Source organism: Aricia agestis, chromosome 10 (genome assembly GCF_905147365.1).
Source record: "Aricia agestis chromosome 10, ilAriAges1.1, whole genome shotgun sequence".
NCBI lineage: Eukaryota > Metazoa > Arthropoda > Insecta > Lepidoptera > Lycaenidae > Aricia > Aricia agestis.
Genome location: NC_056415.1, coordinates 17,329,443 through 17,354,203, shown reverse-complemented (window position 1 = coordinate 17,354,203; position 24,761 = coordinate 17,329,443). Strand labels below are relative to the sequence as shown.

The 24,761-nt window shown below is 36.9% G+C and overlaps 2 protein-coding genes across 2 annotated transcripts in view; both read left to right on the top strand.

Annotated features, from left to right (window-relative positions):
* The window catches only part of LOC121730839 (uncharacterized protein ZK1073.1), a 43,711-nt gene extending 36,192 nt beyond the window's left edge, over nucleotides 1-7,519 (top strand). Inside the window, exon 11 of the transcript XR_006036153.1 lies at nucleotides 7,507-7,519. The gene's annotated coding sequence lies outside the window, so the exon portion shown is untranslated. The remainder of the gene's footprint in view (nucleotides 1-7,506) is intronic.
* Nucleotides 7,520-11,945: 4,426 nt separating this feature from the next.
* On the top strand, nucleotides 11,946-19,838 carry LOC121731095 (elongation of very long chain fatty acids protein 2-like). The gene is made up of 5 exons (XM_042120430.1): nucleotides 11,946-12,082; nucleotides 14,043-14,230; nucleotides 19,103-19,177; nucleotides 19,271-19,570; nucleotides 19,646-19,838. Exons 1-5 carry the CDS (start codon nucleotides 12,031-12,033, stop codon nucleotides 19,817-19,819), a joined length of 789 nt encoding a protein of 262 aa, XP_041976364.1. The 5' UTR covers nucleotides 11,946-12,030; the 3' UTR covers nucleotides 19,820-19,838.
* The last annotated feature ends 4,923 nt before the right edge of the window (nucleotides 19,839-24,761 follow it).

Below are 24,761 nucleotides of genomic sequence, written 5' to 3'. Positions count from 1 at the left end.
GCGCTTGACACAAGGTCACTAAGAAGTAGTTTGCAACTGCTAAACTGCCAGCTAGTAGCTGATTACGAATGGTTCCAAAGAAAACATGTCTTAAAAGACGTATCTTAAAAAATTACATTTCAATGATATCTCATGTGTCATTGAAATGTAAATTTTTAAGAAAAATATATTTTTATTTCCGTTAGTTTGTACTATTTAGATGACGATTGACCGTTAGATGAAGTCCGTTGCGCCAAAATCATTGATCGCACTGGGGTCTGGGACCGTAAAATTTTCCGGGATGAAATACTTTTCATGTTCGCATTTATAATTTTATACGTGGGAGAGCCATGCTTCGGCACGAATGGGCCGGCTCGACCGGATAAATACCACGTTCTCACAGAAAACCGGCGTGAAACAGCGCTTGCGCTGTGTTTCGCCGAGTGAGTGAGTTTACCGGAGGCCCAATCCCTTAACCCCTACCCTATTCCCTTCCCTACCCTCAACTATTCCCTTCCCTTCCCTTCCCTACCCTCCACTATTACCCTATTCCCTCTTAAAAGGTCGGCAACGCACTTGCAGCTCTTCTGATGCTGCGAGTGTCCATGGGCGACGGAAGTTGCTTTCCATCAGGTGACCCGTTTGCTCGTTTGCCCCCTTATTTCATTAAAAAAAAAATAATAATATTATATTGTATGGATTGAGTTGACTCCTAAGTCCGAAACTACTGGAATGGGTTTACTTTGATTAAGCACTAGCTGTGCCCCGCAGTGTTACCCGCGATTTATTAGGTATACTAAATTATTGTGTTTTATTAAGTAAATAGTTTTTGGTAATCATCGGAATCGGATCATCGGAAACATCAATTTTGATGACTGAGAGATGGAAGTTGATTATGCTGTCTTATGCTATTGTTTTTAACCGACTTCCAAAAGGAAGCTGAGATAAAATATATAATTTATTTTATGTTCAGAAGTGATTTTTAGGATTAATATAATAATTAATCAAATGACACTCGAAATCTGTCGGTCTTACTACAAAAGTTTTAAACACCTGTTGAACAGTTATTTAGAAAAAAATTCAGTACAAAATGGTATTAGTAGGATAAAAAGACATAGACCATCAGAAAGAAAAAAATATACTGCTTGTCATCACGGTAGGTAGGTTAAGTAAAATGTAGGGCTAGTAATAAAATGTATGGTGATAGCTACACGAGTAGTAAAAGTATACACACTATCACAATGTTTCTATTTTTTTCCCGAGATTTCACAAGAAAAAAAACTAATTTTGTCAAAACATTAGCAACATAGTTTTAGTTTATATTGCTCTTATAAATGATAAGGATTCAGTGCAGTTTTTTTTTCTCCTTGATAATTTTATTAGCAATATTTTTTTATTTATTTTGTGGATAACTAGTAATAAATAATAGTAGATCTTAAAAATTACCTTATCGTCTAGTTAGACAATGGATAGTCCGTTTTTAAAACACTAGGTCTAAGCAGATTTGAATGTGCTCGGAGCTCCAAAGGATGGAAATACTGGAATAAATTCTTAAAAAGGAAATCTAACTTAATCCTTTGATCGGGGATTCTCGGTAATGCTATTGTATTATATTGTTATCGCGATCACCGGTGCTCGAGCTTGATGGGTTAATTCTTTAGCCTTTGTATAATATTATTATAATATTATGGGAATTTTCAAATTAAAACTCAGCTAAACTCCTGCCTACCTAAAGAAAGCACACAAAGTCAAATGTATTCTATAGATTTTATTGCAGCGATCATACCTATATCATTATTTTCAGTGTGCTAAGTGTAAGTCACTGAAAATTCTTACTGAGAAGCAGGGCCGTCTCTAGTTCATGTGGCGCCCGTGTGCAAATATTACCCTAGCGCCCCCTATCAAGCGCGCGGTCAAAATGAAATAGGTACAGAGTACAAGTACAGTTATTCCGGCCGCTTAAGGGTGAGGACCAGTGCCGGTCCTAGTCAAATTTTCAGGTGGTACGAAAACCAAAAGTGGCACCCTTCTAAATAAAAAAGTCAGCCAAGTGCGAGTCGGACTCGCGCACGAAGGATTTAAATAAAGCAAAGATAGGCAAAAAATAATGTTTTTATGGGAGCCCCTTAAATGTTCATTTAAGAACAAAAACAATTAATTATTTTGTGAATATTTCAAGTGCCTACGTGTATCCGTTATTGATATAGTTAATGGTCAATAAAATCACATTTTTGTTGTATGGGAGTGTATCCTTAAAATCCTTAAAGAGGTGAGACCCTTAAACTGCCTAAAAGTTAATACTTTTTTTTAAGACCAGACCACTTCAAAGTCTAATGACTTTGAGGTGGTCTCAGGTCTGATCTGGTAGGAGTCTGTTCTTGGCCTTGTTCTGTGGAACATCGCCTACCATTGCATGATGCATCCTGCGAGCGGCCCATCTCCGTAGGCTACGTTTGGTTTGCTATCCAGACGACACATACATGCTGGCCAACGGAGACATGTTTGAGAAGACAATATTCCTGTCGAGAGTCGGTGAGTCTTAGGTTGTGGCGCTTATAGAAGCGTTGGGGCTGTGAGTCGCAGTTAAAAAGACGTAGGCTATGTTTTTCTGTGGGCCACGGAAGCACCGCCCGGCCCCCGTGGAAGCATCACTGCGCATCGCAGAGCTGTGGAGGAGAGTGTGCCAATCGGCGCTGAAATGCAGTACTTGGGTTTGGTCCTGGATACTGAATGGATCTTTACTCCTCATTTTCGTCGATCGGCACTAAAACTGAAGAAGATGGCCATGGCCCTGAATCGCCATCTACCAAAATCTGCAGTCCTGTTTGGGCGGAACACATACGCGCCCGGAATAGACAGCTGCTCAGAAGTCTGCAGCATGCTGTAGCGGTGCGGACACTACGCTGATCGAATCGTTAGCTGGCGAAGCGGTGTTGCGCTGACAGGGTCCCCTCCGTGGGATGTGAAGGCTCGCGTGTTTTCGGAGGGTGTATCAACACACAGCCGAATTTAAAAAGCCAGGAGAGCGGGTGCTACCAGACCTGGTAACCTGATGGCGCCACCAGGCGAATGTCATTACAATATGCATCTGGCAAGACCATCAAGTGCCATCCATCCATCTGGGATGGTTTTTTTTTTTTTTTTTTTTAATGAAATAAGGGGGCAAACGAGCAAACGGGTCACCTGATGGAAAGCAACTTCCGTCGCCCATGAACACTCGCAGCATCAGAAGAGCTGCAAGTGCGTTGCCGGCCTTTTAAGAGGGAATAGGGTAATAGCGGAGGGTAGGGAAGGGAAGGGAAGGGAATAGTTGAGGGTAGGGAAGGGAATAGGGTAGGGGTTAGGGGATTGGGCCTCCGGTAAACTCACTCACTCGGCGAAACACAGCGCAAGCGCTGTTTCACGCCGGTTTTCTGTGAGAACGTGGTATTTATCCGGTCGAGCCGGCCCAGTCGTGCCGAAGCATGGCTCTCCCACGTATAAAATACCAACCAACCAAAAACCAGGATAGAACCCCAACTGATGCCTGCCACAGAACTGTGAAAGCAATCCGGTCAAAACTGCAACAGTGGTTGGCACATTCAAGGGGCGCCCTTACCGATCATTAGGGACCGACAGGAGGACGGATAGGAGGAAACCATCGTCTAATGCCCGGTTTCTGAAGTTCCCAGTTAAACTTTCATTAGCTATTGATACAATAAAGTTATGTATAGGATAAACATCGGTTATCTGTCACTGCGTTTCTGAATACGCAATGAACCGTTCAATAACTATCAAACAGATAAGCAGTTCCATAATTCGCCGTTAGATGGGTCTTTTAAAATTCGCTATTTTTAATTCATGATTATTACTAGTTTTATTTACGAATACGAATATTTAGGAATAAGCGAATACTACGAATATTTTATTCAGTGGTAAATAAGTAAATAAGCATTGTTTTAGTTATAAATTATTAAAATTCGCTATTTAAATTCGATATTCAATTTTCATGAGATGCACAATGAATAAAAATGCTGAAGTTTGCAAAAGTTGCAAATCATTATTTTACCTAGTATGTAGTTTTAATACAACCACAGTCCACATCACAGAACACAATATTTCTAACGGAGAACCAAATCAACATCTGTTTGTAAAGACAAGACTGCCTGCTCTTTCATTTTGTTGTAACATTGGTTGCTTTGTTTAGACCAAACAATGCACTTTTTTGGGTCTTGCGGCTTGCGAATCGCGTCAGCCAAAATTTCTGTCTGTCTGTCTGTCTGTCTGTCCGTCCGTCCGTCCGTCCGTCCGTCCGTCCGTCCGTCCGTCCGTCCGTCCGTCCGTCCGTCCGTCCGTCCGTCCGTCCGTCCGTCCGTCCGTCCGTCCGTCCGTCCGTCCGTCCGTCCGTCCGTCCGTCCGTCCGTCCGTCCGTCCGTCCGTCCGTCCGTCCGTCCGTCCGTCCGTCCGTCCGTCCGTCCGTCCGTCCGTCTGTCCGTCTGTCCGTCTGTCCGTCTGTCCGTCTGTCCGTCTGTCCGTCTGTCCGTCTGTCAGTCTGTCCGTCTGTCCGTCTGTCCGTCTGTCCGTCTGTCCGTCTGTCTGTCTGTCTGTCTGTCTGTCTGTCTGTCTGTCTGTCTGTCTGTCTGTCTGCCTGTCTGCCTGTCTGTCTGTCTGTCTGTCTGTCTGTCTGTCTGTCTGTCTGTCTGTCCGTCCGTCCGTCCGTCCGTCCGTCCGTCCGTCCGTCCGTCCGTCCGTCCGTCCGTCCGTCGCGTTTCTGAACATCGCAATGTAAGATAAACTCCGTTTAACCGCAGGTTAACCTAACTGGCCAATGTGTGCCGTTTATCGATTTCATAACTTTATTTGACGTTTTGCTTCAAGCAAATTACATAAACTTTTAGGTTTTAGCTTGTTATTATTAAATTGTCAGTGAGAATATTAAAATTAACGTGATAAATACGAGCAGCTCATCAGAGTCTGATTTGTAAGTATTGGAGTTTATTTCTAATATTTGAGTACATACTTACCTAGAACCTTACGGCCGTTTTCAATAACGTATCTACAGTTAAATAATAAAAATTATAAAGTTATAACCGTAAAAAAATAGTTCAAAAGTACTTAAACATATCCATACTAATATTATAAATGCGAAAGTGTGTTTGTCTGTCTGTCTGTCTGTCTGTTACCTCTTCACGCCCAAACCGCTGAACCGATTTCGCTGAAATTTGGTGTGGAGATACTTTGAGTCCCGAGAAAGGACATAGGATACTTTTTGACCCGGAAAAATGTACGGTTTCCGCATAATAAACTTTTATGATTTGCGCGTAAACGACATCATTTTGATGTAAGTAGATATCCCAGGAGGAGGGGGGCTGCGCCCCCCCAAGTACGGACTGAGGCTAAAATTCTCCGCATATTAATGAAATGACACTCGAAAACTGTATGTTTAGTTTTGGTTGCATTAATAACTTTGTTTTTAAAAGGGAAAATTAAAAGTCAACACTAACGACACGACACCATTTTGATGCAAGCAACATTCCCAGGAGGTGGGGGGGGGGGTTTGGGGGGGCGGCTCTGCCCCCCCAAGTACGGGCTGAAGGCAAAGTCCCCCGCATATTAATGAAATGACACTCGAAAACTGTATGTGTAGTGTAGGTTGGAATAAATTGAGTTTTAATTAAGAACTTTGATCCTAAAAAGGAGAATTTAAACTCAAAACTAACGACGCGACATCATTTTGATGTAAGTAGATATCCCAGGAGGAGGGGGGCTGCGCCCCCCCAAGTACGGACTGAGGCTAAAATTCTCCGCATATTAATGAAATGACACTCGAAAACTGTATGTTTAGTTTTGGTTGCATTAATAACTTTGTTTTTAAAAGGGAAAATTAAAAGTCAACACTAACGACACGACACCATTTTGATGCAAGCAACATTCCCAGGAGGTGGGGGGGGGGGTTTGGGGGGGCGGCTCTGCCCCCCCAAGTACGGGCTGAAGGCAAAGTCCCCCGCATATTAATGAAATGACACTCGAAAACTGTATGTGTAGTGTAGGTTGGAATAAATTGAGTTTTAATTAAGAACTTTGATCCTAAAAAGGAGAATTTAAACTCAAAACTAACGACGCGACATCATTTTGATGTAAGCAGATATCCCAGGATGGGGGGGGGGCGCTGGGGGGGGCGCAGTCCCCCCAAGTACGGGCCAAGGGCAAAGTCCCCCGCATATTATTCAAATGACAGCCGAAAAGTGTATGTTTAGTTTTGGTTGTATTAATAACTTTGTTCTTAAAAGGGAAAATGAAAAGTAACACTAATCACGCGACTCCATTCTGATGTGCAAAGTAACCCGGGCGCGCGTTTAAGATAGAAGCTTATAGCAAAAGGCAACGATTGAAGATTGATACAAAGTGTGAAATACAATTTGGCAGTAAATTTTATGGGCTTTCCTTATGTTGAAGACACTTTTTCGATACGATATGAGCAAAAAATTTTAAAAAATTGAACTTGAGCCCCTGCCCTGGGTGATAGCGTTTTAATAATATGGAGTCTATTATCAGACCTGACCCCTTAGTAATATTCAAAATTTGAAGTAAGTAAATCTTTTTGAGTTTATCTCGGACATACATACAGACAAAAATTATGAAAACTACATTTTGGCTTCCATTATAATATCGATTGTAGATCAGGTCCCAAGTATTATTTTTTTTTATATTCTATGTACAGAATTGACTATAATTATGTCACGTATAGATGAAATTTGGTATGGAGATACTTTGAGTACCTTAAGACTTATGGTTTGCGCGAAAACTATACAATCGATTGCAATATAAAATCTTACAATCGAATACAATTTAAGGTACTCAAAGTGTCTCCATACCAAATTTTATCAATATCGATTGAATAGTTTACGCGCAAATCATAAAAGTTTATTGTGCGGAAACCGTACATTTTTCTGGGACAAAAAGTATTTTATGTCCTTTCTTGGGACTCAAAGTATCTTTAAACCAAATTTCATCAAATCGATTGAACAGTTTACGAGCAAATCATAAAAGTTTATTGTGCGGAAACCGTACATTTTTCCGGGACAAAAAGTATCCCTTGTGTTTCTTATGTCTTAAAGTATCTCCATACCAAATTTCATCAAAATCAATTGAATAGTTTACGCGCAAATCATAAAAGTTTATTGTGCGGAAACCGTACATTTTTCCGGGACAAAAAGTATCCTATGTCCTTTCTCGGGACTCAAAGTATCTCCACACCAAATTTCAGCGTAATCGGTTCAGCGGTTTGGGCGTGAAGAGGTAACAGACAGACAGACAGACAGGCAGACAGGCAGACAGACAGACAGACAGACAGACAGACAGACAGACACACTTTCGCATTTATAATATTAGTATGGATATGTTTAAGTACTTTTGAACTATTTTTTTACGGTTATAACTTTATAATTTTTATTATTTAACTGTAGATACGTTATTGAAAACGGCCGTAAGGTTCTAGGTAAGTATGTACTCAAATATTAGAAATAAACTCCAATACTTACAAATCAGACTCTGATGAGCTGCTCGTATTTATCACGTTAATTTTAATATTCTCACTGACAATTTAATAATAACAAGCTAAAACCTAAAAGTTTATGTAATTTGCTTGAAGCAAAACGTCAAATAAAGTTATGAAATCGATAAACGGCACACATTGGCCAGTTAGGTTAACCTGCGGTTAAACGGAGTTTATCTTACATTGCGATGTTCAGAAACGCACTTTCTTAGTTTATCGAACCAATAGAGCTGATGAATAGATAAACTACCGTTAAAAGTTCCTCAGAAACCGGGCATAAGTGTCACCACTGCCTGAGAAAGACGATGCGGCGCAGCATACGCTCATTGAACGCTCTGCTTGAGCTGAGTTTTGCGCCGTCTTTAGATTGGACCTTATTACTTATTGCGAGGCAGTAGCTTATACCCTCTGCGAAACTGTTAAATCGCAAACGGAGGCTGTATAAAGAGAGCGGGAAGCAAATTAATTCGCAGATCCCATAAGAAAGAGGCACGGAGGGCGTAGGCTGCACGGCGCCCGGTGCGACGCGACCGCAAGGGCGCCGTCCAGAGTTCATTTGCTTGTGATCTAGTTGTTTAGCGGCGAAACCGCGCTTGCGCGCGGAGTGCGGACGCATATAAATCCAGTCTAACATAAGACGAAAAATATAATCTTCATTAATGTGTTTTAAGGTTCATTTCACGTTGAAAAATAAAGTTTATATAATTTATATCGGCTCGTGGCGCGATTTGCTTTGCTGTTATACGACAAATATAAGAATAGCTCCAGATGCTTCACAAAATGTATGCAAACTGGAGTTTCTTTTTACGTTGGTCATTAAAGCGCGCGCGCCGTGTGGGCTTCCGCCTCCCTTGCGAGCGGCGCTCGGCGCCCCTAGGACCGCGGCGCTCGGCGCCCATAGGACCGCGGCGCCCGGCGCCCATAAGACCGCGGCGCCCGTGTGCAACGCACACCCTGCACCTAAGGGAAAGACGCCCCTGCTGAGAAGCCTAAGTCCTAAGCATAGTTTGTCCTAGTATCAAACAGTGGTAGGTAATTAAAAATAATATTATGATGATGATGATGATGGCATCAACAAATTGTAGTAAATTTCTTAACCTCTTAAAAATACTACTTATATTACATTAGTAAATACAATACAAACACTTTCATAAGCAATCAACAACTTTTTTTTTGTAACAAAAGTATCATAACCGGAAACCTTAATTAATAATATTGTCTGTTTAAAGGTAAAATGTTATAATATTATATGTTTGTGTCTAAGTTTGTTCTTCTCTTGTTTATATGTGAAAACTTGTAATTGGCCTTCTTGTTTGTATCATTTGTATTTAGTTTTACGTTTAGCCGTAAGTTCCGAATTTCATAAAATAAAATAAAATAAATATATTTTGTCGTCCATATATCATTAATTTATTAAATAAGGAGCATTGTTACCATAAACAATTATTTCTTTTAAGACTATTATTGAAATAATAGCTATTTATATTCATAAATATGTTCAAAAACTCATAATATCTCACACGTGCACAAACATAAAAATATACATACATACATACGTACGTATGTATGTATGTATGTTTATTTTTTGTTTGGCACATTTGTTCAGAAGCTGCTATAGATCAACATAATACAAAAACTGTACAGTTCTGCAAATATTACATACATACGCGTCGAATTGATAACCTCCTTTTTTTGAAGTCGGTTAAGAACCTGGTTAAAGATCGTTTTAACCTGGTTAAAAATACCGGTCCCGACTCCCGAGCCCTGCGTAACGTATGTACGCAGGCTTCGAGGGCTATGTAACTATGTAGTTGCGGGCAATAGTATAATCTCGTATTGCTAAATTAATTCACTAGGAATCTCATTATACCTTCAACCAAATCAAGCATCACCATAAAGTTAATATACCTATCGTTAGGTATATTAACTTTATGAGCATCACACAGTCACGCTTTACGTCGGAGGTTCCAGCTGGATCGGACCCACCAAAAATCTTGCGTTGCTTTTAGCCAAAAACACGTAAACTTCGAGATCGCGTTTGTTTTCTGCAGGCGTTAGTTTAAGACCATAGTACGATTCTGAGGATGTATGGACAAAGTGAATTAATATTAGCTGGATCAATTCAACGAAATATTTGATTTTGTTCGTGCGATCTGTCAGTACTTTATTTTTATCAAAATCGAAAATCGAAATTTATTTTCAAGGTCTGGTCGAGGGTGATGGCATGCGCGTTGCTAGCAATCTGAAGTCTATGGCTTGGTAGCGATCCGCCGTCTTTACATAAACAACAACGCTCGTTGTGAAAAATTTGGGTGTCTGGTTTCTTTGATGAGATATAATTATATCAAATCCGGAATAATACCTATTAAGTATCTGGTATGCTACTTTCGTTTCCTATACTTCAGGGGGGTGAGCCAAAATCTTTTCGATTTCGCTTCGTTATAGAATCGCCGGTGAAAATGTATGGAATTGACATATTAGCGTTCGTTAATATGACGTTGACATTCGAGTCGTCTAATGTCAATTCCATACATTTTTAACGGCGATTCTATAACGAAGCGATAACGAAAAAGTTTCGGCTAAATGGCCAGGTCACAAATCGTTAGTCTAGAATAATAGAGCAAGGTATTCTAGAATAAAAAATATGCATAAACTGTTTTTTGCACTAACAATTCCCGAAATTTCCATAGCGAATATAAAACTTTTTTCTACTTATTTGCATGCATGAGTATCGTGACCATACGTCCCGTTTTGAACGGGACTGTCCCTTTATACGGTACTCCATCCCGGTGTCCCGTATAACGTCGAGACACAAAATTGTCCCGTTTTCGCGTAGAAACTAAGATATCCTTTCAGAAATTTTCATACAAATCATGACTTACAAAATTACGCTCGTGTGAATCAAACAGGACTAGGGAATGCAATACCGGGATACCGGGATCCCGAAATACCGGGATCCCGCATGCATTTTGCGGGACTAATCCCGGTCGAAAATTTAGCGGGATCCCGCGGGACTAGCTGGATTACAAAGAAGCGTGATTCATATGTGTAACTCTGCGCGCGGGGGTGCGTGAACTGGCTACAGGCAGCCCACTATAAACAATTTACCTTTAATTCACCTATAATTCACTTTAAATGTCAATTTTACCAACCAGCGTGGAAGCTGAGCGAACTTTTTTAGCTGCTGGCTACCTTGTGTCGAATATCAGGAGCCGTTTGGCAGACGACCAGACTTTTTAGCATACTTTTATAAGCTTGGGCTGTATGTATGTAACGGAATCTTGTAGGACGATTTTCCCTATAAGTATTTTGAAAAGAAAATAATAATTCTAATAAAAGATAAAAATAATTAGGAGCGTGTTTTTATTTTTTAAACTATTATTATTACGTAGCCATTTCCAAACAAAATGTCCAGTTTTTCTTTTATTTTTAAGTATATCTAAAGTCTGAACTCTAGAGTATTAATAAACTCATTGTAAAAAAAAGTGTCCGACAAAGTTTGTTTTATTTGAGTTTATAAGAATAAAACGGGGTGTATCAAGTAAAGTCATTATAACGATTTATTTTAAAATTTTAAGAGCTCACCTGACTCTAAAAATCAAACATCGTCCTTCTCTCTTCACACTCACGCCCGTCTTTCATATGCCAGGTGAAAAAGGACGGCGCGGAATCATCGCCGAGTCAGTTTTACTCGAATAAAAGACGAACTATAATGATTATGAAAAAAGTGTTTTGAGCAAATTTAGGTTTTATCAATACCTTTTTAGATATTAAAAAATATTAAAGAAAATACAGCAAACTTCGAAGATCCAAGCAAAAATGTGTCTAAAACAAGGTTTTTTGTAAAAAAGAAACTATCGAGCATTTTTTGAGTAATCGTGTTTTCGTCTTGAGCATTATTTAATCTTTATGAACTGAAGTTATTTGTGTCAAAAAATCAGTTTTCTAGACTTTACAGATTTTGAGATCTAGGTTAAAGTATGTAGTCAAGTTAGGGTCATATGCGCTCTTAAATCCACCCTGCGGGATCCCGCAAATACCTGGATCCAGCGGGATTGTGATGGTTCAGTCCCGCAAATACCGGGATTGAAATTATCTTGCGGGATTGCATTCCCTAAACAGGACTTTTATATGAAACCGAATGCAGCAGAATTTCTGCCAGCCGAAACTCTGCGACTCACAACTCACAAATTACGCTCGTTTGCCTTCACCCTAAAGGACAGCATTTGAAATCGTAAAACATCAAAATACTGACCAAAAATCACTCTCACTATAATTTTGACGATGTCCCGTTTAGATAGGAAATAAAAATGGTCACGTTATGCATGAGGCATGTAGAATATTTTGCCACCTGTAACTTCGCTCGTTGAATAAGTCATGAAATTAAAAGTAATTAAGTTGAAAATTTTAAATGCGAGTATTTTAAAACCCTTAGTACTAGTTTTGCGTCGCAACCATGAAGTAGGCCCCACGATTCGTAATTATTTAGTTAAAGTTAATTAGAGAGTTAAGGAAAAATGGAAATTTTAACTGCAGATAGTTCTAAACTGCCCTGGGAACAGAAAGATGGTAAGTTTTTATCCTGAATATTTTGCTTGGATAGATTATGAATTTTGGTAAATGTTCATGGTGTTCAATGAGAAATTAGTAATTTGAGTCCAAATCATTGTCGTTACATAATCGAATCTATATCTTATATCTTTAAACGAGCCATATAATAGGGATGATGACAAGGTCAGAGATTAGCGAATTTTGTTAATAAAAAAAAGAAATCACGCTAAATAGTAAGTGTTCCCAAAATTTCAGCTTGATAGCATTTGTATTTTTTTTGTTATGCGCCTTCAAAGTTGGATATTCAAGTCAATTATTTTCCATTAATTTCTCAATATTTGTATACCATTCGATACCTTATGCAATTATAAGCAACTTTTGTTATGAAACCACTTTCATAAACGCAATATTTAATATACCTATCGAACAAAGTTCTCTCTCGATGCGTACAAACTACGAAAGAGTGACGTCATAATTTCGTAGCACTTTGTATGGAGCGTTTCGGGCAGGTATATTTTATGAGATGTTTGAATTGTCATATCTTGGTGAATTTTTAAGCTATTAGAGTCATTCTTTCAGCGATGTTTCTATTTTTTAAGGGTCTTTCAATTACCAATAAGAAAAAAAATAGGCATCATGCCTATTAAAATTGGAATCTCGGAATCGACTCCAACGATTTTCATGAAATTTAGTATATAGGGGATTTCGGGATCTAGCTAGGAATCATTTCATTTTATAATGTCATTTTCTTCGTTTTTTGAAATTAATTGAAATGTCATTTTATTCGTTTTTTTATTGAATACCGAGCAATGCTCGGTCAAATAGGTAGTGATTGAAAAGCGTATCTGTTAAAATATCCAGTTATCGAGTCAAAACTCTGTAATTGGACAATAATTTATCCCTCCAGAAAAGGCATACGTTCTCAGTGACAAATTAAGTAATAACCAAATTAAAATTGTAAATGTGAATGCAAGAGCGTGTTCTTCTCTCCGCTAAACTAACTTTAGTGTAATTTAGCGTGGAGACTTTGACTTCCAAGAATATAAAATGCATTTTATAGCAGAAAAATGTACGGTACAATAAACGAATTCCTACACAAAAAAACCGGCCAAGTGCGAGTTGGACTCGCCCATGAAGGGTTCTGCAGCAGCAATAAGGTTTATTTTTATGAAATTAAAAGGTTTTTGAATTATTTATATATTTCAGTTGATTTAATGAAAGTTAATTTAAGGTTTACCATTTATGACGTATAAAAAAAACTACTTGCTAGATCTCGTTCAAACCAAGTTTTGTTGGTAGTTTTTATAGTAATGTACATCATATATTTTTTTTAGACTTATCATGCCCCTACTTTAGAAGTTAGAGGGGGGGACACAATTTTTTTCACTTTGGAAGAGTCTCGCTCACAAACTATTCAGGTTAGAAAAAAACTATACTAGAAACTTCAATATGATTTTTGAAGACCTATCCATAGATACCGCACACGCATAGGTTAGATGAAAAAAAAAAATTTTTGTTGGTTTAAGGTTTACCATTTATGACGTATAAAAATAACTACTGACTGTATCTCGTTCAAACCAATTTTCGTTGGTAGTTTTTTGTTTCAGTTGTACCTATGGGGACCCCTAAAATTTTTAATAATTTTTCAATTTTTGTATCAAAATCTTAATGCGGTTCACAGAATACATCTGCTTACCAAGTTTCAATAGTATAGCTTTTATAGTTTCGGAGAAAAGTGGCTGTGATATACGGACAGACAGACAGACAGACAGACAGACAGACACACAGACAGACATGACGAATCTATAAGGGTTCCGTTTTTTGCCATTTGGCTACGGAACCCTAAAAAGAAGATTTTTATAGCTAACCAATTTATTCAATGTTCAACCCGTAAAATTGAAATTATTAACCGACATTCAATCGAAAAAAGGGATTGAAAATGTAATAATGCTACAACCCATTCTTCTGCCATTTGCAGTAGACACGAGGGATTGGTTCCTGGTGGGTTCTACCACACAGGTTCCCCTCATCGTTGCTTCGTACTTGGCATTCGTTCTGCTTATCGGACCACGGCTGATGAAGAACAGACCACCGTTCCAGCTGACTGGCATAATACTAGTGTACAATATACTTCAAGTGCTAGGGTCCGTGTTTATGTTGCACGTGGTAAGTATTCTCACTTTTAACCCTAGATTACTAACCTTCGTCGATTCGACGACGTGGTTTGAAAAAAATCGTTCTATCTTTTGCGCGCGCGATCGCACTTCTTCCATATTCTAGCTAATCTCTATCGACCCGTTGCCCTCGCGACGGACAGTCGTATTTTGTACGTTGGGGGGCTGTAAGCGCCATACCAGTAACCATGTCTCGTCGAAACGACGAGGGTTAGTAGTAACGCGACATTTTGTGTCATTAAGTTTGTACATTTTTCTTCTTTTGTGTATTAATTTTATTGATATTGTTTATTATTATTATTATAACTACAATACTTTGAATGATATTATAAGACGAAAGCGCTTATCAAAATTCATCAAGGAATGAGAAAGAAGACCATATTGAAATTGATCCAGCTTACGTAACGGATGGTCATAAAAATGTTTGCAAAGAAGTAGAACTTCGATTTCCAGGATAGAAACTGGACAAAATAGTACAGCTCATGTACCTCTTGCACAAAAAGAAGGAAAACATGTGCCTTATGTCCAAAAAGTACGTGCAACAAGTGCAATAATCGGTTTGCGGAGAGCACAAATTTGACATAATATGCCACAAACATGGCCGTGTTCGACGGCGTATTTTTGGACAAACCTTTTATTGCGCATGTCCAAAAGATGTCATGGCAACGCCATAACAAGTTGCTGGTCAAGTCGTAAACAACGTCCTAATTTTTTATACATGATTAAAATAATAAAAGCTAAACATAAATACATAAGCATAAATTGTCTAGAAGCCGCAAAAATAATTTATTTAACACTATGATAGTGTTTGATTATTTTATTTTGGAAAATATGGGTATGGATCACTTGGAAATTTTTTAAAATTTAATTGTTTTTTTTTATGAAATAAGAGGGCAAACGAGCAAACGGGTGACCTGATGGACAGCAACTTCCGTCACCCATGGACACTCGTAGCATCAGAAGAGATGCAGGTGCGTTGCCGACCTTTTAAGAGGGAATAGGGTAACAGGGGAGGGTAGGGATGGGAAGGGAAGGGAATAGGGGAAGGTAGGGAAGGGAATAGGGTAGGGGATTGGCCTCTGGTAAACTCACTCACTCGGTGAAACACAGCGCAAGCGCCGTTTCACGCCGGTTTTCTGTGAGAGCGTGGTATTTCTCCGGTCGAGCCGGCCCATTCGTGCCGAAGCATGGCTCTCCCACTGGTTTGTTCATTGCAACTAGGGTATGTTATTCGAATATTCGAATACTCTTTTTATTCGAATATTCGACGATTTTATTATTCGAATATTCGGCAAATTATTTTTCGAATAATTCGAATAGTAAAAATATTTTTTATTTTAGTTTAAAATGCTATCAAACATAAAATTAACATGGAATAAGAACATATTTAAGTTTATTTCAGAAAAATAATATTATTTATGAATATTCTACATCTTTAATGATATAATAATATACGACATCGTAGGATGATTTGATAAATCGAATTTTCGCGAAAATTCTAGGGATTTCGCGAAAACACGGATTTATCAAATCATCCTACGACATATATAAATCTGTCTGTGTAGTCTAACTAATGAGTATACGACCATTCATCGTCGCCGTTGACTATGTTTCAGACGTTATTTTGCCTAAAGACATGAAGATATAAACTCCTTTCAGTCATAGATTTCAGTAGGTATCGTCAGTAATGATCGCCCACGATCTGTATCCATTGACTTCTTTCAAACTTTCTCAAATTTTTTGTCTACCGTGATAACTATACAGTGTGTAACCAAAATAAGTAATAATACTTTAAGGTGTGTACGTGTTCCTTGTAGAGAGTTGACTGTGAAAGTAGCAGCTCTGAAAGACGAAATTTTTTTTGTCATTTTTCTATGGGCAAGGGCCCGAGCGTCACGAGTTTCCCCATACAAAAGTGAAAAACAAATTTTGGTCTTCCAGCGCTGCTACTTTCACGGTGAACTCTCTACAAGGAACACGTATACACCCTAAAGTATTATCACTTATTTTTGTTACACCCTGTATATCGCGGGCTTTAACCCATCAATCCCTTAGCGGCACCCGGCTGTCGCATAATGATTGAACTGCGATTCCCACGATCGAGGTATTACGCCAGAAGGGTGTATATGGAACAAACTCCATTTTTAAGAAGGGAATAGATGTAAGTGCAATATTGAGAGTTTTAAAATATGTAGTTAAAATACAAAAGATCATTTTTTATACGCCCTTCTCGCTTGAAGCTCGCGATATGTGATCTATGATTCGACAAGTTGATAAAAATTTGCTATTCAATAGCTTTACCGCGGCAGTCCTCGACTAATAATTGAAACATTTAGTACAGTATCAAAAAATGTCGATGGCTCCTTAATATCATGTTATTGGCGTTATCAAACTTCAAGTTACTAAAGTCACCAGCTCTAGGATTGTTTCACCCTCCCCCTGGGCTTTATTGCAATTTTTTTCTTTTTTGTGGTGTTTGTTTTCTAGTGGCCCTTTTTTATAATTTCGAGCCACGTTGACACAGATGAAGCCGACTAGGTGAACCAGGTAAACATGGATCAAAAATATCAAAAAGACGGGTGAGCTGGCTTAGTAATACTTAGTATTGATGAACAGATATTATTACATCGAATATCATAATTCATATTATTATTAAATTTCAACTGCTGCCTAGCAAAACTAAGCATGAGAAAAGTAAAAGGTGCTACGATCGAAAACGGTTTACACTTTACAGCCTTTCCTTTTATTGCCTAGCTGTAACCTTAAAATATACATTTTTAAAATGTTTAACAACAAAAATTAACTATGTCATTTACAAAGATTGATGTTGATTAAAGTAAAAATAAGGATTGCTTACTTCATAGTATTAACAAAATAGGTTGTACATCGTTGTTCGAAGCTTTTTGTTACTTTTATTCAGAATTTTCAGAATTTTTCAAAATTTTTGAATTATTCGAATAATATTCGAATTATTCGAAAACTTTTGTATAATATTCGAATTATTCGAATAGTAAATTTGTCGAATAATAACATTCCCTAATTGCAACGCCACCAACAAATTGCAATTGGGTTAAATGTCAAGTCGTAAACAGTTGTCGTTGCCATGGCATGACATGATTTGGACATGCGCAATAACTAGGTTTTGCAGCGAATGCGCTAAAAATTACGCCGACGAACACGGCCCATATAAAAAAAGTTTTTTTTAATTCATTTAAATTTTTTAGCCTTTCACTTTCATTATTTTGTTAAATTTAAAGTTTTTTTTTCCACAATATCGTTTGAAATTAGTAGTGAGGATTTCAATTTATTGTTATACTTGTCATTCAAAGTATGATTTAAATTATAAGGCTGTTTAGGTAATAAATATGCCATATCACTTCATTAAACTAGTATAAATAATTTAAATACAACATTTCCAATAAACGAAAAACAAAACTGTAAACATTTCATATTTTCATTAACACCTTTTGCCGTAGTCGAAACGATGAAGGTTAGTAACAACCGTCGGAAAATAAGGTTAGTGATCTAGGGTTAAACGCTGGCCCTTTAGCCAAGACGTTTTAATTATCATTTTATGTATTGATACAGTACGTGAAATATCTAAAGCAATATTCATTAGACATTATAACATTGGTTTGGTGCTAATCTAACGAGGGAATCCAGGCGCCTGCAAACTGTTTAGATGTAAATAGTACTCAGCTAATAGATTACTTCATGAAAATGTTTAAAAAAAGTTAAGTCGAACTTAAAGTACTGACGATTTTAAAAAAGACTAACACTTTAAGTTTTAATAATAGACCTTCTTAGATTTTTTGTTCTGTATGTCTATCTGGAGGCTGTAATCCAAGATCGGTAAATAGCCAGAAAGTTGAAATTTTCACAGATTATGTATTTCTGTTGCCGTTATAACAACAAATACTTGAAACAAAATAATTACTTGTGCTTATAACTTAATAATAAATATTATTGCTCAATAATGGTACGGAACACTCCGTGCGTGAGTCCAACTCACACTTGGCCGATTTTATAATACCAATTTTATAATCGACCTATTGTGATTTTAGATAACCTAGTTAGCCTCAGAGAGGCTACGATTTTTATTATAACACAAACACAAAGAATGGATCAATCCTGACTTACCATAACATCAATTGTATTTTTGTTTTTAAGATTATGTACTTAAGTTGAAATCTAAACACAATACAATCTAAAATATACAGATATATATACAAACTTTAAATATAAAACTATAAAAGAAAAACTTGCCCAGGTGTATTGGTAAAAATATTGAAATCTTTTTGTATTGATTGTGATGTATGTGTAGTAAATATTTCCATAAATGGTAATTGTCAATATTAAAAAGTTAAATGAAATAAATTGGACTTTGAACTTGACAGTAAGTAAACAAAAGTGGATAATTACGACAATTACGGCCAAATGCGTTTATTTAAATACTTTGAGTATGAACTTAATTTGATATAATACCACAGAATAGATAATAGTACAAGATAATACCTACATTAATATTGTTATCTGTTGTTATGGTTAGTTAAGAAAAAAATAATTTATGATTGTAATACGCTACGGTTTAATGTTAGGTCTGCTTAATATGGTCGGCTATTTGAAACTCTGCTGCTTAAAAATATTGTATATGATTTACACCAAAACATAAAACTGTTCATTAAGTAATAAGTAATAAAGTAATTACATAAATGCTTCCTGAATACTTCTTAACAATTTTTTGAATCTGAATGGTTTCTCAAATTACACCACAACATCACAATGATCTAATGTTAAAATAACTAACATTTTTGCCACTGGACAAAGGTAAGGACTTTATTATATAATATTCTTAATCTTTCAGGGAGTTGGGCTCTTGTACAACATAGTGACAAGGAAGGAGCAATGTGTAAATGATTCAAAGGAACTACAGTACATGGTATGTAAATTCGGGAAGACCTTAAACATATTACGGCATCAGACATATTAAGCAACAGCTTTGAGAATCAACTAATCATCGATCTTGTTTCAGTATTTCAGCGCGTTACACATTTATTTCCTCGCAAAATTGACGGAACTTCTAGACACTATATTCTTCGTGCTCCGTAAGAAGGATCGTCAAGTCTCCTTCTTGCACGTCTACCACCACTCCGTTGTATTCTTCTACTCCTGGGCTCTGTTGTCCTACAAGGAGGCTTTCGTTTTCGTCACAGTGATCGGATTCATGAACTCTTTCGTACATCTGATCATGTACTCGTACTACGCCCTGTCAGTGTTACCAAGCATATCAAAATACCTGTGGTGGAAGAAGTATATCACAAAAATTCAGATGGTGAGACTATTATTGATGATTTGGATATATTAAATGAAGAAGAAGTGAGTGATAATACTAATTCTTTATTTGCAGATCCAGTTTTCTCTGATGATAGCCTACATACTGTTCGAATATACGACGTCGCCCTGCAAGCTGCCTAAGTCAGTGGCAACACATTTGTTATTCAACATCTCGCTAGTGTTCGCCTTGTTCGTCAATTTCTACATACAGACATACAAATCGTCACAAAATTCAAAGAAATCATAATAAATAATACTTATGTAAATTGTTTGTTATGGTACACTTATTGTCTTTGATCTAGTGTATAATAATATTTTGTTACTGCAAAAATGTGAACCAAGGTAAATCATAAAATTTACTAGTGAAATTTAAGACCTACCCAGCAAAATCGGTTCAGCGTTTTGGGCGTGAACTGTGAAGAGATGCCAGACAGACAGAAGGTCGCACTTTGGCATATTTATAATATTAGTATGGATTTCCCATAATACATCTTTACTGATGGTTTTGATTAGGTACTCATTAAAAGACCGGTCTCAGTGGTTTCTGAAATTGTTTGACAGAAGATTATATCAGCTATTCATTGGCGCTTTTAATATACTGACGTCATTGAACAACTCTGTTGAACAAAAACTCTCATAGTAATAATATAATTAGGATTTGGGAACAAAATTTTAGCTTAAGGTATACAAATACATAGGTACCTAAAATAACATTGAGAAATTACTTTAAATAGCTGAAATGCCTCATATAAAATAACCTCGTAAGTATAGAAACTTTAATCAATATCAGTCCTTGTATATTTATCCATACAGTAACCAACTAGTAATTATTAGGTTAGGTCGGTAAATTCAAGATTGGCCGAATAAAGGGACAAGTAATTACTAGAATAAATTGGATGCTGTTAAGCATTGGTGTGTCATCCCACATCGGACTAGTTTTGAGTAATCGGCGTTTTAAGTTTTTTTTGGATAATCTTTATTCTCTGCTTATTTTAAGCAAAAAAAATTTATTGTGCAGTATCATTTTTTTTTGTTGAAATGCGTAGATTATGATTATGAAAAAATAAATTAATTTTACATTCGGTTTTAAGATAAAAAGTATAAAAATGGTTAATGCTTTATTGCTATAGGGCTTTTTACATATAATATTAATGTCCTATTATATAAAATTACCTCGTCACGCCCACACCGCTGAACCGATTTTTCCGAAATTTGCTATAGATACTTGAGTCCCTGAAAAGGACATAGGATCCTTTTTATTCCGAAAAAATGTACGGTTCCCAGGCATTCAATAAAAATGATTTCTGCTTATACCGCTACATGGATTTCAATGATATTTGGTATGTAGGTACGTTATGTGTCGGGAAAGGACATAGGATACTTAACATCCGGGAAAAAGGTACGGTACCCGTATGATAACCAAAAATGATTTGCGCCTAAACCGCTGAACCGATTTTGATGAAAATTGGTGTGCACATACTTTGACTCTCGTGAAAGGACATAAGATAATTATTGTCTTGAAAAATGTACGGTTACCGCGTTATAAAGTTTCCTGTTTAGCGCCTAAACTGCTGAACAGATTTTGATGAAACTTGGTAGGTATAGAGATACTTTGAGTCCCGGAAAAGGCCATAGGATCCTTTTTATCTCAGAAAAATGTACGGTTCCCAGGCGTTAAATAAAATGATTTCTGCTTATACCGCTACAATGGATTTTGATGATATTTGGTATGCAGATACGTTATGTCTCGGGAAAGGACAGAGAGTTCCCGCTTCTTCTTCCCTTCCCGCACTTCCCGCAGAGTACTCTTGTGTATTGCGCACACACTTGGGCACTATGAAATTACTCCTACATAACTGGCCTGTTTTCATTGAAACCAGAGTGCTCTTGTATATTGCGCACATACTTGGGCACTATAAAAATACTCCTTCTTAACTGGCCTGCTTTCATTGAAACCAGAGTGCTCTTGTGTATTGCACACACACTTGGGCACTATAAAATTACTACTGCTTAGCTGGCCTGGTTTCATTGAACCCAGAGTGCTCTTGTGTATTGCACACAAACTTGGGCACTATAAAATTACTCCTTCTTAACTGGCCTGTTTTCATTGAAACCAGAGTGCTCTTGTGTATTGCACACACACTTGGGCACTATAAAATTACTCCTTCTTAACTGGCCTGTTTTAATTGAAACCAGAGTGCTCTTGTGTATTTCACACACACTTGGGCACTATAAAATTACTCCTGCTTAGCTGGCCTGGTTTCATTGAACCCAGAGTGCTCTTGTGTATTGCGCACACACTTGGGCACTATGATATTACTGCAGCGTAACTGGCCTGGTTTTATTGAAACCGGCCACCGCCACCGAAATCGGTGTGGGAGTTTTTTATTTAAGTATTATAATTACCAGCATTGGACATTGGGCATAATTATTGAAATACTTGTTAGTCTAATTAAATTATTAATCTAATTGCAAACTAAAATTAGAATACATTTTATACATATTATTAATTAATCAACTTACGGGTAATTTCAGATGCACAATAATTACGGTACTTCATCAATCTGATTAATTTGTAATCTGATTAAAATTACTAATTACTTTTTGCCCAACTCTGCACGTGATAAACTAATTATTTCTACATTAACTAAATTTAATCAAAATCGGTTCAGCAGCTTAAACGCAAATTAATAAAGCTTATTGCGTGAAAACCGAACATTTTCCATGATAAAAAATATTATCCTACTAGATGACGCCCGCAACTCCGTTGCGCCAAAACTCGTTTATCGCGCGGCTACCGTGCATTTTTCTGGGATGAAAAGTATTCTATGTCCTTTCCCGGGACTCAAAGTATCCCAATGCCAAATTTCAGCCAAATCGGTTCAGCGGTTTGAGCGTGAAGAGGTAAATGACAAACAGACAGACAGACAGACAGACGGACAGATAGACAGACAGACACACTTTCGCATTTATAATATTAGTATGGAAGTATGGATATCCTTCTCCAAACCTTACGTAATATCTACATGTACTCAATATCGATATCATAAGCCAAATTAATTTTTGTTGACTGCGCGGGAACCGTACATTTTCCGGGACAAAAAGTATCTAATGTCATTTTAATTGATTCAAAGTATCTGCATACAAAATTTTATCAAAATCGGTTCAGCGGTTTAAGCGCAAATCATTTTAGAAACATAGTACATAAATGCTATATAGAAACCTCACTTACAGGAATAAACATTAACCATTTTTGTACTCTAGAATATGCTACAGTTGGTTTTCAAAAAAATGGATTTCACTGTCGTAAACCTTTTGTTATAAAGAACAAAACTGCATTATTAACTCAAAATCCGATTTTATGTGGAATGAAACACTAATGCTGAACAGCAGCCAGATTAGGTCGGTAAATTCAAGATTGGCCGAATTAAGGGACTAGTAATTACTAGATTAGGTCATTAAATTCAAGATTGGCCGAATAAAGGGACTAGTAATTACTAAATAAGGTCGGTAAATTCAAGATTGCCCGAATAAAGGGACTAGTAATTACTAGATTAGGTCATTAAATTCAAGATTGGCCGAATAAAGGGACTAGTAATTACTAGATAAGGTCGGTAAATTCAAGATTGCCCGAATAAAGGGATATAGAAAATTTAAAATTGGATAAAAATTTAATTTTTCAAATATTTTCACTGATCTCTGAGTATTATTAATGTGTCACTTTTTAATTAATGTTATTACTTTGTTATTAATTATTATTTTCATTTGACTAGTATAAAAAATATTTTACAAGAATTTCAATATCTCAGACATAACAGTCAGACAAAATTAATTTATTTCACAAATAAATTCGTTCTCAACCCAGGCATTAAAATATTTTAGATTTTGGAATGCCTAGCAAGCAAATGGCATATTTATTCTTAATTCTGCTACACACAAAAATCATTCGAGAGTTTAAGTAAAATAGGACATCTGATTTACGTTTACTTTATTTTTAACTAGCTGTTGCCCGCGACTTCGTCCGCGTGGACTTCAGTTTATAGCGCGCGGTGTCAACAAAATTGGTGTCAAAAGCTTTTTAAAACCCTGGTACCTCTTAAATCAAAATACCCAAAACAGCCGTGTAGTGTGCACATAATATGTTTTTTTTTTTACTTAATTAAACTTTTTTATACCAAATTTTAAAGCTTATTTAGCGTTACACAACCTTAGCTTTGTCCAATGCCCATAAACTATTTATTATTGGTAGACAGACTGTTTCTGATATCTATGTTGGTAGGTGAGTTATTTAATAACATGTATAACAATCGAAAGAATCGCAAATATTAACTCAAGATGGTACCACCTCTTATAGAAATACATAATATGAGCAAGCGATAGCGCGATCTAGGCGACTCTTGGCGCCATCTGTTCCAGTTTTTGGAACTAACTTAATTTGAACAAATTTACGCATAAACACCCCCTTGCAACCCCTTTTTCCAGTAAGAAGTAGCCTATGTCCTTTCTCAGGCTTTAAACTATCTGTGTACAAAATTTCATTACAATCGGTTCAGTAGTTTTGGCGCTATTGTTTTTGAATTTGATATCTAAGTTGGTAGGTGAGTTATTACTTATTAGTTAATAACGTGTACTTATAACAATCGAAAGAATCGAAAAACGTATCTCTACAGGGTACCACCTCTTAAAGAAATACTCATGAGCAAGCGATAGCGCGATCTAGGGGACTCTTGGCGCCATCTATTTTGAGTTTTCGGAACTTACTTAATTTGACCAAATTTACGCATTTTCACCCCCTTACAACCCCTTTTTCCAGTTAAAAAGTAGCCTATGTCCTTTCTCAGGCTTTAGACTATCTGTGTACAAAATTTCATTACAATCGGTTCAGTAGTTTTGGCGTGAAAGCGAGACAGACAGACAGACAGACAGACAGAGATACTTTCGCATTTATAATATTAGTATAGATGGAACCACTAACCTTTCTTAACCTACTTAACATAAGAGTAATTAAAATTTTGGTAAGGTCGATTTTAAAGAATTAAGTTTAAAGATTTACGTCTCATTAGTTATTCGGTCCCGTTTTAAGTCGGGCTTTGTACTATTTATTTATCGTTTCTTATAAAATCAGCAACGAAAATCGTGGAATAATTAATGTAAATGAAAAAGTGGACAAGTGGAATATATTTAGGTGT